The sequence below is a fragment of the Protopterus annectens genome, chromosome 2.part0, assembly GCF_019279795.1.
Source record: "Protopterus annectens isolate FY-2018-M chromosome 2.part0, PAN1.0, whole genome shotgun sequence".
NCBI classification, from domain to species: Eukaryota; Metazoa; Chordata; order Ceratodontiformes; family Protopteridae; genus Protopterus; species Protopterus annectens.
In genome coordinates this window covers 626,012,107-626,029,248 of record NC_056728.1, presented here as the reverse complement: position 1 = coordinate 626,029,248, position 17,142 = coordinate 626,012,107, and the positions used below count along the sequence as shown (strand labels likewise).

Genomic DNA, 17,142 nt, shown 5'->3' with positions numbered 1-17,142 from the left:
AGCAATCCAGACAGATCCCCTCTTCTTCTTTGCTTCCATCAGATAAGGACAGCAAAGTGATGGACAGGTTAGGAAAGAAAATTTATACCTTTTTTACCATGGTCTTCAGAGCCATCAACTACCAAACGTATATGGTGAAATATGCCCTGGTTCTTATTTTCCAGGCCTTAGACCAACTTAATGCTGCTCCTGATTCCTCTAACAAGGCACAGGTGGCCTCTACCCTTTCACTCTATAAAATGCAGCTGTGATGCTGCAGAAGGATCAGCTGCCTCTGCTGTTCTTCGGAGGTACTCCTGGCTTAGGCTACAATCTCTGCCTGATGATTTTAAGAGCAAAATCATGGCTGCTCCACTTGGTAATACTTTTTTTTGGTATTCAGTCGGCAGAGCTTTTTAAGGCTCTGTGAGAGAAAAGCAAGGAATTGCAGGAGATCAAGCATCTCTTTGCATCACCTGTGCCAAAGTTTCATATAAACTACCCTGCTAAACCCAATTTTGTCAGGAAGGCCACCGCACAACCCTCTTTAAAGCAAAGGAAACGTTCTAGGAAATCATCCTCTGCCAGGCATACCTTTCCCCAGTGTACTCCTAGACAGCCCTTTCCTGACAGGCCCAACAATGTGTGACTGTCACACTCCTACCAACAATCTTCCCCTTTCTACCCGCCTCTCTCATTCTCCTCCCTTGTGGCAACATATCACACCAGACATCTGGGTCTTGTCAGTAGTGGAAAAAGGGTATTTCATGACTTGGAAAGCAAAACCCATTCCAAAAGGAGTCCCACATCCCCCAAAGGATCAAATCCACCTCATTCTACAGGTCATTCAAGATCTGGTCGGTCAGGGCACAATTCAAAAGGTCTTCCCCAGACAGGAGGGGCTATGATTTTATTCCAGACTCTTCTTAGTCCCAAGAAGGGATGGACCATGGAGACCCATCCTGGACCTGTACCTATTAAACCCCTATCTCCATGTTCCCACCTTCTCCTTGCTCTCTCTTCAAACCCTTCTTCCACTTTTGACCCCAAATTCATATCTGGCCACTTTACACCTGAAGGATGCATATCTTCACAACCTATCCACCCATCTTACCACAAATACTTACATTTTGCTGTGCAGTCCTTGCATTATCAGTGTACTCCTTGCTTTTTGGTTTGTCCACAGCACCAAGGGTATTCACAAAATGTCTATCTCCAGTGGTAGCCTTTTGCAGAGCAAAAGGCATTCAGATCTACCTTTACCTGGATGACCTCCTTATCCAAGCAGGTCATCCAGACACTCTCCAACGACATTTTACTATTCATAATTTCCCTCCTAGAAGCCTTAGACTTCACCATCAAAAAGCTCAAGTCCTGCCTGACCTCATCACAAGATCAAGTTTTCCTGGGGTGCAGATTAAGGACAGATCTGATGAAGGCCTTCCTCCCTCCAGAAAAGATCATATTTTTAACCTCATACTGCCAAAAACCTCATACTTCAAGGACCTACTCCTAGCCAGCAGCATTTTGGCCAGGGAATTTCTCTGCCTTTTGGGGTTCTTGGTGGTCACACTTCCAATGCTGCCCCTAGCCAGACTACATATTAGAAAGTTTCAATAGTACCTGAAGAATGTTTGCTCCCAACACACACCCATCCATTAGAATTTCAGATTCCCTTTTTTCCATGTCTCAAGAAAGAGATTTGTTGGTGGATCCAGCAAGTTCACCTGAACCCAGGATTGCCTCTACAACCTCTCCCTGTGGATCAACAGATGTATACATATGCATCAGACCTGGGGTGGGGAGCAACTATGAATGGTCTGAAGGTTCAGGGACAGTGGGGCAACCATCAAAGGAAAAAACACACAAATGTAAGTATAGAGACTGCCCTTATTCTAGCCTTAAAGATTTTCCTTCCCTTGAGTTACCCAGGACCTCTAAAAAATTTCACAGACAACACCACAGTCTTGTGGTACATCAGCAAACAAGGAGGAACAAAATCCTACCTATTTTACAGGCTGGCTATCCAAGCTTGAGAAATGGCCACCCTCTCCAAGGTAACGCTGCAGGCAGTTTACATTCCATCACAAAACAATGTTCGGGCAGATGCTCTCAGCAGGTCAATATCTCTGAACCACGAATGGATGTTGCACAGAGATTTGTTTCTAGATATAGTCCACCGGTGGGGTATACCTCAAATAGACCTGTTTGCCTCCCCTCAGAACAGGCAACTAAAGCTATTCTGTACAAGGACCCCCCCTCTCCTCAGGGATGGAGGGTGGATGCCTTCTTGATTTCCTGGTAGGGGATGTTTCTTTATGCATTCCACCTTTCCTTCCATACAGAAAGTCCTGCTGAAGATTCAACAGGACAATCCCAAAATCTTGCTGGTGACTCCTTTTGGCCAAGGCAGCATCGGTTCCCCCTTCTTTTATCACTAGCCAAGGGCAGTCACCACAAGTTACCTCACAAGGTGGACCTCATCACACAACAGAAGAGATCTCTTATCCACCCACACCTACAAACCCTCAGTCTAACATTGTGGGTGATAAACTTCTGATCCCTTTTAGACACCTTTACTCAGAGGACATGCTTTCTGTCCTGCAGGAGGCCAGGAAATCCACTACCAGGAGATCCAACCTTTCTAAATGGAAAAGGTTCTCCAAATGGTGTCTCCAAAAACAAGTAGATCCTTTCCAGGCTGATGTACTTCGTTTTGTCATATTTGTGCGAACTTCTGAAGAAATAACTTTCATATTCCTCAGTGAAAGTCCATTTATCAGCTATCTCAGCATGCCTACCTCTCAATCTGCCTTTGCTGTTCAGATTGGAGGTAAAGCATTTTCTTAAGGGTGTAATCCATATCAGGCCACCAAGAAAACCCATTTCCCCCTCCTTGGGACCTGAATTACATTCTAGAAAAACTCACCATAGCATCTTTTGAGCCAACAGCATCAGCCTCCCTGAAGATGTGCACTTGGAAAACAGTGATGTTCTTCGTGTTTCACTGTTGCAGTCATTACATTTGGGTAATCTGCTGGCAGGTTGCACTCAGTCAGCCTGAATATCAAAGTCATGGGTCCTGCGTCAGTTGCTGTCTCTTCTTCCATGATGTCAGGTAGTCAGGGGTATAAAACATGCAGCCAACGCCATTTTCATCAGTCTTTATTGCCGCGAGGTGCCCGAAGCAGAAGCAGTTCGCAAGTGCCGGTCGGCCTACTCCTGAAATTTTCGTATTCGTGTTTCAGAACCGAAGTCTTCAAACTAAAGCTAAGTACCCCGTTGGGGAAACTTTTTCTTGCTCCTTACCGATGTCAGTAAAAGTTAATAATTGCATTACTTGTGAGAAGCAAATACCTCATAAGAATTTTCATTTGTACTGTATTCCTTGCCTAGGCCCTGATCACAACATGCCTTGCTGTTGGTTTTGTGCTAAATTTAACCAGCGCACTATTAAGCATTGGTATATTTTTGCTTCTAAATATTTTGGTTCAAGATTTAACTACCCTGAAATGTCATCGGTTAGCAATCCGACTACCGGAGTTCACAAAAAACGCAAGGAAAAAGACAGAGACAGACCGTTGAGGTCCAAAACAGACTAAGCTTCTCCTAAGCCAGTCGCTGGTTTGCCGGTACTCAGTGAGGCGCTTTCGCAGCCCCTGATACCTGCTACTTTTGAGTCGCAGGCCTCTACCGAGACCAGAGATTCGCAAAGTATTGAACCTGCAGATGTCTCTCCCTTGAATGGGTCCGGAGCCGCTGAGCCGGCTTCTGAGGGTGTTTTCAGGCCTCAACATTTTTACATTAAACTGATGCCAGCAACAAAAACGAGGTAAAAAAACAACTTCTATGTCTAAAAAAATGACGCATGAGCCATGTGCTCAGGGCCCTATGCCTAAAAACATGATCAAAATGGCTGAGGATTTAATTACCTTGATCAGGGGTTCCCAACCCCCCCCCCCCCCCCCCGCTAAGAGGCATAGGCAAGGCACTGGTTATTAATCTTTAGATCAGGTTTCCATTTCTTCTGATTCCTCTTCTGATCAGGAATTTTCTCTTCCAACCTATGAGGATTCTGATGCAGAGGAATCCATCCCACCTGCATCTCCTCCTGAGGATTACTCTTTTGGAGAGACTTTGCATACTTTAAGGGAACTTTTTCACTGGGAGAGTCAAGACTTCTCTGTATCAAAAAAGAGGTTTAGGGATTTCCTTCTTCCTCAGCATAGGCCTTTAGCTATACCTCCTGTATTAGACATTGTTGATGATGTGTTCTCGGAATCAAGCATGGCTCCCAATTCCCTGCCTCTGGCTCCTAGTAAGCCAGACAGATATTACAGGGTTCCTGACTGCCACAAATTTCTTTTCAAAAATCCTGCTGCTAATCCTGATACTTTTTCTCAGGGTCCCAGGGGAGTTAAGGCTTCTACTGCCAAAAATCCTACCCCTTCTGATAGAGATTCCAGGGTGCTGGATAGATAGGGTAAGAAGGTTTATACGTCTGCAACCTTGGCGATCAGGGCTTTAAACTGCCAGTTTCATATGCTTAAATATCAACAGCATATCATGGGCTTACTGAAACAGAAAAATGATGTTGATTTCGGATTGTGTGGAAAATAAAGAGTTTTAGGATTTATTGCATTCAGCAGAACAGATTGGAAAGCATACTTTGCAATGTGGTTTTGATTCCTTGGAGGCTTCTTGTAGGGCCGCCATTACTGGATCTGCGATTAGAAGGCATGCCTGGCTCAAGGAGCAAAATCTGCCTGATCATGTTAAAGCTAAATTGTTGGATGCCCCTTTGCAGCATGATACTCTGTTTGGTAATAAGGCAGAAGAGGTTTTAAAGAAAATGGAAGACAAAGCTAAATCTATGCAAACTGTAAAATATTTCTTGCAAGTGCAGCCACCCAGGTTCAGTAGGCCCTGGCCTACTAAAAATTGGACCTTTCCTGTGTCCAACAGAGCCACTCAGAGCAAACCCAGGCGCTCAAAAGGCTCCATATATCAATCACAGGGTTCTTACAGGTCAAAGCAATGGAGGAAACAAAGCACAACCCTACAGTAAGCACGTTCAATGACTTTCCTCTACCATCTCCAAGCACTTATTTTTTGGCAGCCCCCTTGGGGGGGAAAACTAGCACTTCATGCTCAAAATTGGCAATTAATTACCCAGGACAAGTGGGTATTAAACATAGTATCCCAGGGGTACAGATTTCATTTCCATACTTTACCAACTCCAAACAGATGGCCAGATCTGCCACAAAACCAATAGGCAGAGGCCCAGAAACAAGTCACGTTACTCATGGGTATGGTGGCTATTCATCCGGTACCAGAAAAGGAAAAAGGACAAGGATTTTATTCATGACTTTTCCTGGTACCCAGAAAAGAGAATTCATGACATCCAATACTGGACTTATCGATTCTCAACACGTTCCTGGACATTCCAAAATTCAAAATGCTGACTTTACAACAGCTACTGCCTATGCTATGCAAGAATGCTTGGTTAGAGAGGCATACCTGCACATCCCAATAAGGGAATCATGCAGAAGATACCTCCGCCTCAAAGCAGATTTTTTGCATTACCAATTGTCTGCACTGCCCTTTAGCTTATCTACTGCGCCCAGGGTCTTTACAAGTGCCTGGCACCAGTAATTGCTTTTTGCAGACAAAGAAACATTCAAATATATCCTTATCTGGATGATTGTCTCATTCAAGCAGAGGACAAGGACATTCTTCTTTAACATGTGGTGTTTGTAAAAAGGCTTCTAGCATGCCTAGGTAGACTATAAATGAAAAGAAATCACAGCTGGTACCCTCTCAAATAATTACATTCCTGGGTGCAAGCTTGAATACAACTGCCCAGATGGCTTACCCCACGCCAGACAAAGGCAATTGACAACATATTTCAAACAAATGGCAACAAAAACCCAGTTATCTGCACGACAAATTCTGCAGGCTTTGGTGTTCATGGCTTCCTGCATTCTACTAATTCCATATGCGAGACTTCATATGAGGAAACATCAATGGTACCTAAAACGTTTATGGAGTCAACATTGTCACAGCCTGGAAACAGTGAATGTTCATCGTGTTTCACTGTTGCAATCATTACAATTGGGTTATCCTGCTGGCAGGCTACCCGCAGTCGGCCTGAATTCCAAAGTCTAGGTCTGGCATCGGTTGCTGTCGTCTCCTCCCTGACGTCAGTGCGCCAGGGGTATAAGAGATGCAGCTGACACCATTTTCTTCAGTCTTTCTTGCCGTGCGGTGCCTGAAGCAAAAGCAGTTCGCAAGTGCCGGTCAGCCGACTCCTGAGATTTTCGTTTTCGAATTTCAGATCTGAAGTCTTCATTAAAAGCTAAGTACCCCATTGGGGAAACTTTTTTCTTGCTCCAGACCGATGTCAGAAAAAGTTAATAATTGTATTTCTTGTGGGAAGCAAATACCTCATAAGGACTTCCAATCTTACTGTATTCCTTGCCTAGGCCCTGATCACTAGGTTGCTAATTGTCGGTTTTGTGCTAGATTTAGCCAACGCACTATTAAGCGTCTGTACTATTTTGCATTTCACTATTTTGGCAGAAGATTTAATTACAATATGTCATCGGATAGCCATCCGACTACCGCAATTCAAAAGAAACGCAAAGAAAAGGACAGGCATCCGAGGTCCAAAACCGACGAGGCTTCTTCTAAGCCAGTCGCCGGTTCTCAGTGAGACGCTTTCGCAACTCCTGACGCCTGCTACTTTAGAGCCGCAGGACAGGCCTCCATGCCTAAAAAACAGATGCTCAAAATGGCCAAATACCTAATTACTTTGATCAGGGGTTCCCATCCCCCTCCTGATAAGAGGCCTAGGCAAGAGACAGAATTTGACTCTTCAGATCAGGTTTCCATTTCTTCTGATTCCTCTTCTGATCAGGAATACTCTCTCCCTCCCTATGAGGATTCTGATGCTGAAGAATCTATCCCTTCAGCCTCTCCTCCTAAGCATTACTCTTTTGGGGAAACTCTGCATACCATGGGGGAGCATTTCCACTGGGAGAGCCAAGGTTATTCAGAATCTAAGAAAAGGCTCAGAGACTTCCTTTTACTACCTCAGCACAGGCCCCTTGCTATTCCACCTGTGCTAGACATTGTAGATGATGTATTTTCAGAGTCCAGTCTTACTCCTGACTCTTTACCTCCAGCTCCTGTTAAGCCAGACAGATACTACAGGGTTCCTGAATCACATAAATTCCTTTTTAAGAACCCTGCTGCTGACCCAGAAACTATCTGTTAAGGTCCCAAAGGGGTCAAGGCTTCCACTGCAAAATCCTACCCCCTCTGACAGGGATTCTAGGGCACTGGACAGATGGGGAAAAAAGATTTACACTTCTGCTACCTTGGCTATAACGGCTTTAAATTGTCAGTTTCATATGCTTAAATATCAGCAATATATTATGTCACTGCTTAAACAGAAAATGTTGATAAATTCTGAATGTGCAGAAAACAAAGAAATGCAGGATTTATTGCATGCAGCTGAACAAGTGGGAAAGCATACTTTGCAATGTGGTTTTGATTCTCTGGAGGCCTCGTGCAGGGCCGCTGTTACGGGTTCTGTCATTCGGAGGCATGCTTGGTTAGAGGAACAGAATCTGCCTGATCATGTTAAAGCAAAATTATTAGATGCTCCATTACAGCATGATACCTTGTTTGGTGTTAAAGCAGAAGAGGTGTTGAAGAAAATGGAGGACAAAGCTAAATCTATGCAAACAGTCAAGGATTTCTTACAGGTACGGCCTCCAAGATTTAGCAGACACTGACCTACAAAGAATTGGTCCTTTCCAGTGTCAGACAGACCACAAAGAGGCAAATACAGACGCCCTAGAGGCAGATCCCACCCCCAAGTCTCATACTGGTCTAAACAATGGGGTGCTTCTACCTCCAAAAGCAGAGAAGACAAATCACAGCCAAACAGGAAACAGTCCCAATGAATTCCCCCTGCCTGCGCCAAGCACTTACCTTCTGGCAGCACCTTTAGGGGGAAAACTAGCACTTTTTTTCTCAAAGCTGGCACGTAATAACCCAGGACAAATGGGTCTTGGATATAGTGTCACAAGGCTACAGATTTCGCTTTCACACCCTGCCAAGGGCAAACGGTTTGCCAGACCTGCCAAAAAAATCAATGGGCAAAGGCACAAAAGCAAGTGTCATCCCTCATGGACATGAGGGCCATTCAGCAAGTACCACAGCAAGAGCAGGGACAAGGATTTTACTCAAGACTGTTCTTGGTGCCCATAAAGGACAAAGCCTGGAGACCAATACTGGATCTATCTATTCTAAACACATACCTGGATATTCCAAGATTCAAAATGTTGACTCTGCAGCAGCTTCTGCCCATGCTGGGCAAGAAGGCTTGGATTGTGACTTTAGACCTAAAAGAGGCATACCTGCATGTCCCAATCAATCATGCAGAAGGTACCTCAGACTCTCAGCTGGCTCAGTGCACTACCAATTCTCTGCACTGCCCTTTGGCTTATCTACTGCGCCCAGGGTCTTCACAAAATGCCTGTCTCCAGTAATTGCATTTTGCAGACAAAGAGGAATACAAATATATCCTTACTTGGACAACTGCCTTATTCAAGCAGAGAACAAGGACATTCTACTACAGCATCTGACGTTTGTAAAAAGATTACTAACATGCTTAGGGTACACAGTAAACGAAAAGAAATCAAAACCAGTACCCTCTCAAGAGAAAATATTCCTGGGTGCAAGCTTAAATACAACTGCCCAGATGGTTTATCTCATGCCAGACAAAGGCAACTGACTACTTATTTCAAAATGTTGGCAACAAAAACCCAGTTATCTGCAAGAAAAATTCTGCAGGCTTTGGGCTTCATGGCATCCTGCATTCTGCTAATTCCATATGCAAGACTGCATATGAGGAAACTTCAATGGTATCTAAAAAGTGTTTGGACTCAACATTGCCACAGCCTGGAAACAATAATTACCCTCATTCCCTGCCTGCAACAGGAGTTTCGATGGTGGGCAAAGGCCTGTTACCACAACAAGGGACAGCCAATCGCTTTACCCACAGCCAGGCAGATATTAACAACAGATGCATCAGATTATGCCTGGGGGGCCCACACGGCAGGAAGATGTATTCAGGGCACATGGACCGTAAGCCAAATGCATCTACATATCAACCAAAAAGAGATGCTAGCTGTTCAGAATGCCCCGACAGCCTTCAAGGATCTACTTCATCTGGGACAACTACTGATAAAGACGGACAATATTACAGTCATGTTGTACATAAACAAGCAGGGAGGCACTCATTCCTACCCCCTATGCAGACTAGCCATGAATTTGTGGGACACAGCATTGACTTACTAAGTACATCTACAGGCACAATTTCTGTCAGGAAAGATAAATACTCCGGCAGACGAACTAAGCAGAAGCCACATGGATCCCCACGAGTGGAAATTGGATCTGCAAGTCTTCAGCATGATAACAAGGAATTGGGGATGCCCAGACATAGATCTATTTGCCTCCCCTCACAACTGCCAACTGAAGAGATTCTGCACAAGGACTTATCACAAGCAAGCAAGGAAAGTGGATGCTCTATCCTTCAGCTGGAAAAACAACAGTCTATTCCTTTCCTCCACTGCCTCTCCTCCCCAAGGTACTCCTAAAAGTCAGACAAGAGAAGCCAAAAATGGTACTGATTGCCCCAGACTGGCCCCGCCAGCACTGGTACCCAATCCTAAGGAACTTGTCTCAATACCCAGCCTGGACATTACCTCAACTTCCTCACTTACTGTCCCAACACAATAGTCAGATCCTGCACAGCCAACTCAAGACCTTAAATCTGGCAGCATGGCGGATACTGTAGTCATTCAAAACACACCTCTCTCTAAAGCAGTGATGGATGTTATTTTGGAGGCCAGGAGGCCTAGTACCAGAAAATCTTATGCTGAAAAATGGAAGAGATTCTGTGCTTGGAACCAGGCACAAGGTATTGACACGACTGTACCAAATATTCCTCAGATGTTGCAATATTTAACTGAGATGCTGGACAAAGGCCTGTCCTTTTCATCAATTAAGATTCATGCCTCTGCCATTTCAGCTCATTACAATACAGAGCCACCTATTTTTTCTCATCCTTTATTAAGGTAGTACCTCAGAGGAGCCAAAAACTTAAAGGCCTCCGAGGAGATCACCAATTCCTACATGGGACCTCAATTATGTCTTGGAAAAACTCACCCTGCCTCCTTTTGAGCCAGCCTCTTGAGCTGATATAAATTTTTTATCATGGAAAACAGCTCTGCTCCTAGCAATAACCTCTGCAAGACGAGTCTCAGAGCTGCAGGCACTCATGGCTGTGGAACCTTTTATCATTTTCCATCAAGATAGGGTTTCTCTGAGGACAAACCTGACATTTATGCCTAAGGGTAGTGTCCAGTGTGGCCCTTAACCAAACTATTAATTTGCCTACTTTTTACCCAAATCCACAGAATAAGGATGAGAGACTTCTGCATTCTTTGTACAGAACCAAAGCTTTCAGAAAGACTGAGCAATTACTAGTGGCATATGCTGCAGGATCTCAAGGAAAAGCTATCTCAAAGCAGACTATTTCAAAGTGGATATGCCACTGCATTTGTTTCTGCTATTCACAAAATGGCAAATCAGTGCCTAAGGGCATTAGGCCACATTCAACCAGAGCAGCAGCCACTTCAGCAGCCTTCCTCAGTGGAGTACCAACCAAAGGCATTTTAGAGGCTGCAACCTGGAGTTCAGTGCACACTTTTACAAAGCACTATCACTTACCACTCTTCTCTAAATACAGGGCAGGCTTTGCCAGTGCAGTTCTGCAGGGCCTCATAGCCACCCCTAATCCTGTTTAGCTCCAGCCTCCCGACCTTAGCTTTGGGATTCAAACCAATTGAAATGACTGCAACAGTGAAACACGATGAACATAGTACAGTTGTGTACTTACCATAAATGTAGATGTTCGAGTGTATTCACTGTTGCAGTCCAGGTTGCCCTCCCACCATCCCCCTTATCTTTGCTGGAACATATCTGTACTTCTCTATTCTATACAACCTATGTGGTGTATTTGCTTGTAGATGAAGGAAAAGTTTACCTTGGTGCATGCATGTTTTATTGACATATTTTTAGCCTTCCCTTTTGGGGGCACCTGTCATCTGGAGCAAGAAAAACTGAAGAAAATGGCGTCGGCTGCATCTTTTATACCCCTGGTGCACTGACGTCAGGGAGGAGGCGACAGCAACCAACGCCAGACCTAGACTTTGTAATTCAGGCTGACTGCGGGTAGCCTACCAGCAGGATAACCCAATTGTAATGACTGTAACAGTGAATACACTCGAACATCTACATTTATGGTAATACACAACTGTACTTTCCTCTCATGCCCTGTCTACAACAGGAATTTCTTTGGTGGGCAGAGACATGTCACCAAAACAAGGGACTGTCATTCACTCTACGCCGTGCCACCCAAACCCTAACTACAGATGCATCAGACTATGCTTGGGGGGCCCACCTGGCAGGGAGATGCATTCAGGGCAAATGGAGCCCAAACCAAATGCATTTGCATATCAACCAGAAAGAAATGCTAGCTGTTCAGAATGCTCTGACAGCCTTCAAGGACTTACTTCATCCAGGACAACAACTGATAAAGGCGGACAACACCACAGTTAATTTGGTACATAAACAAGCAGGGGGGTACACATTCCTACCCCCTATGCAGACTAGCCATGGCCTTGTGGAACACAGCCTTGACTTACCAAATACATCTTCAAGCTCAGTTCCTGCCAGGAAAGCAAAATACTCTGGCAGACGACCTAAGCAGAAATCTTATGGACCAGCACGAGTGGAAACTGGATCCACAAATTTTCAGCATGTTAACACAGAAATGGGGGAGCCCAGACATAGATCTATTTGCCTCTCCGCAAAACTATCAGTTGGACAAATTCTCCACAATAACTCATCACAAAAAAGCATGGAAAGTGGATGCTCTATCCTTCAGCCAGAAAAACCTATCAGTCTATGCCTTTCCTCCTCTGCCTCTACTCTCCACGGTCTTACTAAAAGTCAGACAGGATAAACCAAAAATTACCCTAATTGCTCTGGACTGGCCTCGCCAGCACTGGTACCAGCTTCTAAGGAATATGTCACACCTTCCTCTGTGGTACTTGCCTCAAACACCTCATCTACTGTCTCAGCAGAACTATCAAATTCTGCACACTCAGCTCCAAGCTCTGAATCTTGCAGCATGGCTAATCAACTAATTATTCAAACCACATCTGTCAGTAAACCTGTGATCGATGTCATTTTGGAAGCCAGAAGGCCTAGTACTAGAAAATCTTATGCTGATAAATGGAAGAGATTCTGTGCTTGGAATCGAGCACAAGGAATAGAAACAGCAAGGCCCAATATTCCTCAGATTTTACAATACTTAACTGAGATGCTTGACAAGGGCCTATCTTTTTCTTCAATATAAATCCATGCCTCTGCCATCTTGGCTCATTACAACACAGAGCCTCCCCTCTTTTCTCATCCACTGCTTAAGCAGTATCTCAGAGGGGCCAAAAATTTAAGGCCTCTCAGGAGAACACCAACTTCTGCATGGGACCTCAATTTTGTGCTGGAAAAACTCACCCTGCCTCCTTTTGAACCCGCAGCTACTGCGGATATAAAATTTCTGTCTTGGAAGACAGCTTTTCTTTTGGCAGTCACTTCAGCAAGAAGGGTTTCAGAACTACAGGTTCTCATGGTAGTGGAGCCTTTCATTATATTTTATCCGGACAGGGTGGCCCTCAGGAACAATCCTTCCTTTATGCCTAAGGTGGTATCCAGTGTGGCTCTTAACCAGAGCATTCACCTGCCAACTTTTTTCCCAAATCCGCAGAACAAGGGGGAGCAGATTCTGCATTTATTGGATGTACACAGACAACTAAGATTCTACTTAAACAGGACAAAAAATCTCTTAAGAAAGTCTGAGCAACTACTGGTAGCATTTTCTGCAGTATCAGAGGGGAAGGCTGTATCAAAGCAGACTGTTTCTAAATGGATAAGCCACTGCATTCGTTTCTGCTATTTGCACCATGGTAAACCTGTGCCCAAGGGGATCAGATCCCATTCCACCAGGGCTGCCTCTACTTCAGCAGCTTTTCCCAGAGGGATTCCAACCCAAAAACATTCTAGAAGCTGCTACTTGGAGCTCTGTTCATATGGTCACAAAGCATTATCATGTACCTCTCTTTTCTAAATCCAGGGCAGGCTTTGCCACTGCAGTCCTGCAAGGCCTTATAGCTGCTCCTAATGCTGTTTAGTTCCATCCTCCCATCCGTAGCTTTGGGATTCTACCCAGATGTAATGACTGCAGCAGTGAAACACGAAGAACGTAGTACATTTGTGTACACTTACCATAAATGTTCAAGTGTATTCACTGTTGCAGTCCAGATACCCACCTGCCAACCCCCTTTCTTTTACTGTAAAGCCTTTGTGGTGTATTTGCTTTTTAGTTGAAGGTAAATTTTATGTTTCTAAAGTGCATTTATATATTTACAGTTTTATATATATATTTTTGCTCCCCATTTGGGGGGCACCTGACATTTGGGGCAAGAAAAACTGATGAAAATGGTGTCGGCTACATGTTCTATACCCCTGATGACCTGACATCATGGAAGAAGAGACAGCAACCGACGCAGGACCCAAGACTTTATTCAGGGCCGACTGAGGGCAACCTGCCAGCAGATTACCCAAATGTAATGACTGCAACAGTGAATACACTCGAACATCTGCATTTTTGGTAAATGTACACAGCTGTACTTTTCTAGTAGTCCTGACTTTGGCTAGGAGAGGGTTACATAGTTACAGGCACTCATGGCTATCTCACCATACCCGATATTCCATAAGGATAGGGTCTCCTGTCGCACAAACCCATCCTTCATGCTTAAAGTTGTCAATGAACTTTCACTTAACAAATCCATCCACTTGCCCACCTTTCTTCCTTCTCCACAGAATGACACTGATAGAGTGCTCCATTCCCTTGATGTTCACATCCAACTTAGATTTTACCTGGACAAGACTAAATATTTAAGAAAGTCTAACCAGTTTGTCTCCTTTCACCCCAGGGCTCTGGGCAAAGGAAAACCATCTCCAAACAAGCAATTTCTTAATGGATTTCCAAAACGATCACCTTCTCTACTGTTTTCATGGTGAACACCTTCCCTGCACTGAGAGCCCACTCTACCAGGGCTGTGGCCTCCTCAGGGGCCTTTTTCCAAAGGTTTAGATACTGCCCCTATCCTAGAGCCAGCCACATGGTTTTCAGTCCACACTTTCACTAAACACTACAAGGTGGACTGTTTCTCCAAGGTTAGGGCAGGCTTTGCTAAAACAGTCTTGCATGGTTTCTTAGAAGGTTGTTTTTCTTCTGCCACCCATAACACAGGATGGGCTTTGGTACTCTCCCTCATGTTTGGAATACTGCAACATGAGAATAGAAGGAAACAGAATAGTTGTGTAAAGTCTTACCATAACCATAGATGTCCTTCTCTTCCATGGTGCAGTATTCCTATCCCTCCTTCCTCCCCCCTCTAAGGAATTTCCTTCATATTCAGTTATCTTTCCTTCTCTGGAAGACATCCTGATCATCTTCCCTAAGACTACTCTTGTGCGTGCAGATGTCACATTTATGACCCGCGGTTTATGGTACCTACATGTGACGTCCCACGCACCATGAAGCAGCCAAGGTAAGCTTTTGTATATAGGCCAGGCGTTCAGGTTGCCTCAGGAGGAGGATCCCTCATGTTTAGAGTACTGCAACATGGTAGAGAGGGACATCTTTGGTTATGGTAAGGCTTTACACAACTATTCTTTATACAAATAGATTGTTGCATAGTAAGCTGGAGTGTTTGTCCTTAATTTTTCCAAGAATGACAATCTGGACCTTTTGTTTTATAGGCTGGAGATTTGACTATTTTACTCTCTCATGATTCTCATTAATACGGCTTAATTGGTACACATCCTGTAGTTGCTACTTTTGCTTTGCTTATGAAATGTGATTTGACATATGGTATTTTCCTGAAGAAGATATTTTATCTGGATGAGAACTTACCAAAACATTTGTATAATAGAATGTCATTTCACAGTAGTGCAATGTTTAAAATGTGTAGCATTTTTTCTTAGCCCATATTCTTATCCTTTACAGGCATTTCAGCTTTATAGTGAATGCAGCAAAACTGTTTGCAGTGACGTATAACATCCCTTACAGTGAAAAGGTAAGGTTGAGACTTTCATTTAACAGAATGGCATATGGAGGACATTTTTAAATTTCACATTCTCTCTCTGGTGTTAGAAGCATGAGGAGAAGTTTCCTCATTTCAGGAGTTATTAATAATTTGTGTCATGAATATTGTTCTTTACTGAAGCACTGACAAGTGAGGAGATCCATAATATTTTAACATCCCTGCCAACAAATGGAAGCCATTTGGTAGTCTTAAAGACTGTGGTCTTCAAGTCATGCTGTTTGTTACATACTTCCTCGAGGGCCAGGGCAGTACCTGAATGTTTCTACAAATGTACTGCTAATGTGTGAATGCAGTCATCTTCCTTTTTTTTTTATATATTATTGCTGTAAAAATGAGATGTTTAACATTTATTTCAGACTTGGAGAGAGAAACTACACTTTTGTCCTTGGTGTGTAACTGTGGTTAGAAAATCTTCAAGCAATAATTGAATGCGGTTATTTAGTTATTAAATATTTATGTATATACATATTTATTTATACATAGACACACATACAATACCATGTTTTATTAGTGACATAGAACCATATGTGATGCCCCAAAGAAGAATGCCAGCAAAAAGTCAAAGAATCCACTGCTTGTTATCACCTTAATCTAGTAGGAGAACAGAAAAAAAGATGTTACACAGGGGCCCTCATTAATGCGCATTTTGATTAAGTTTGACCTTTCTGCCAGTTAGAATGCTGGTGATTTTTTTGAAATCCTATGCTTGAGAGTGGTGGATGCATGCTGGATCTGCTGACATGTACACGGACATTGCACACCAACTACTTGAGTGCTAACCTCAGAACCCACCAGTTTACTTAATTTATAGGTTCATATATTAGTACTAGGCTCACTACCCTTGTGGGACATTTTAAGCCTAACCAATTACCCCATGTGAGAATCAAACCCTGTACTATGTGTCTGTAAGGCAAACACCTTAACCATTATGTCACCCTTCCACTTTTGACCAGGTTGGTGGCTTTTTTTCAGAGGAGACCTGAGGTGGTATTTATACTGCTAGAGGAAGTTTGGCCAGAGCATTGGGGAACTTTCCCTAGCCTTTTTTGGTACAGTGGATATAAAACGTTTACACACCCCTGTTAAAATGCCAGGTTTTTGTGATATAAAAAAAGAGACTACAATAAATAATTTCAAAACTTTTCCCACCTTTAATGTGACCTATAACCTGTGCAATTCAATTGAAAAACAAGTCTGTTAGGAGAAAAATATATTAAAAAAAAAACGTACAGTAAGCTGGTTGCATAAGTGTGCACACCCTTAAACTAATACTTTGTTGAAGCACCTTTTGATTTAATTACAGCATTCAGCCTTCTTGGGTAGGAGTCTATCAGCATGGCACATCTTGACTTGGCAATATTTGCCCACTCTTTCTTGCAAAAGTGCTCCAAATCTGACAGATTGCAAGGGCATCTCTTGTGCATAGCCTCAGCTCTCATCTTGGCATGGTGGATTCCAGGATGATGGTGCCACTTTCTGTTGATTCACCCCATCCCCCCACACAAAGAAAAGCATATCTGTAGAAGAAGCCTAAAGGAACTCGGGGTCATTGTTTTTCAATGAACCAGTCATTGTAAATTCTGTTAAAGCAGCCCAGAAACACACAGATTTTGACTTTGTAGCCCCAAAGAATTCAGGTAACATATTCAAGCTCTTGCCCAAGCAGGTAGGGCTAATTTCCCAAACATCTTCAAGCTGACTCCTTTGTGATCTCTTTTAGTCTTGTGTAGGTCTCAGAGATCACAGCACTTTACCACCTAGCTACTTGGCAGCGAATGTAAACCTTTGGTCTGATAAGGTGCTGTACTAGTGGGCTATGTTGCGTTTTAGAGCCATCAGATACTCGTCT

General features: G+C 43.6%; 1 protein-coding gene across 1 annotated transcript in view; it reads left to right on the top strand.

Annotated features, from left to right (window-relative positions):
* Positions 1–17,142, top strand: part of UBA6 (ubiquitin like modifier activating enzyme 6) — a 2,440,735-nt gene that overhangs the window by 1,796,128 nt on the left and 627,465 nt on the right. The window contains exon 25 of the mRNA XM_044060993.1: positions 15,194–15,263. Coding sequence (XP_043916928.1) covers positions 15,194–15,263 — 70 coding nt within the window. The remainder of the gene's footprint in view (positions 1–15,193; positions 15,264–17,142) is intronic.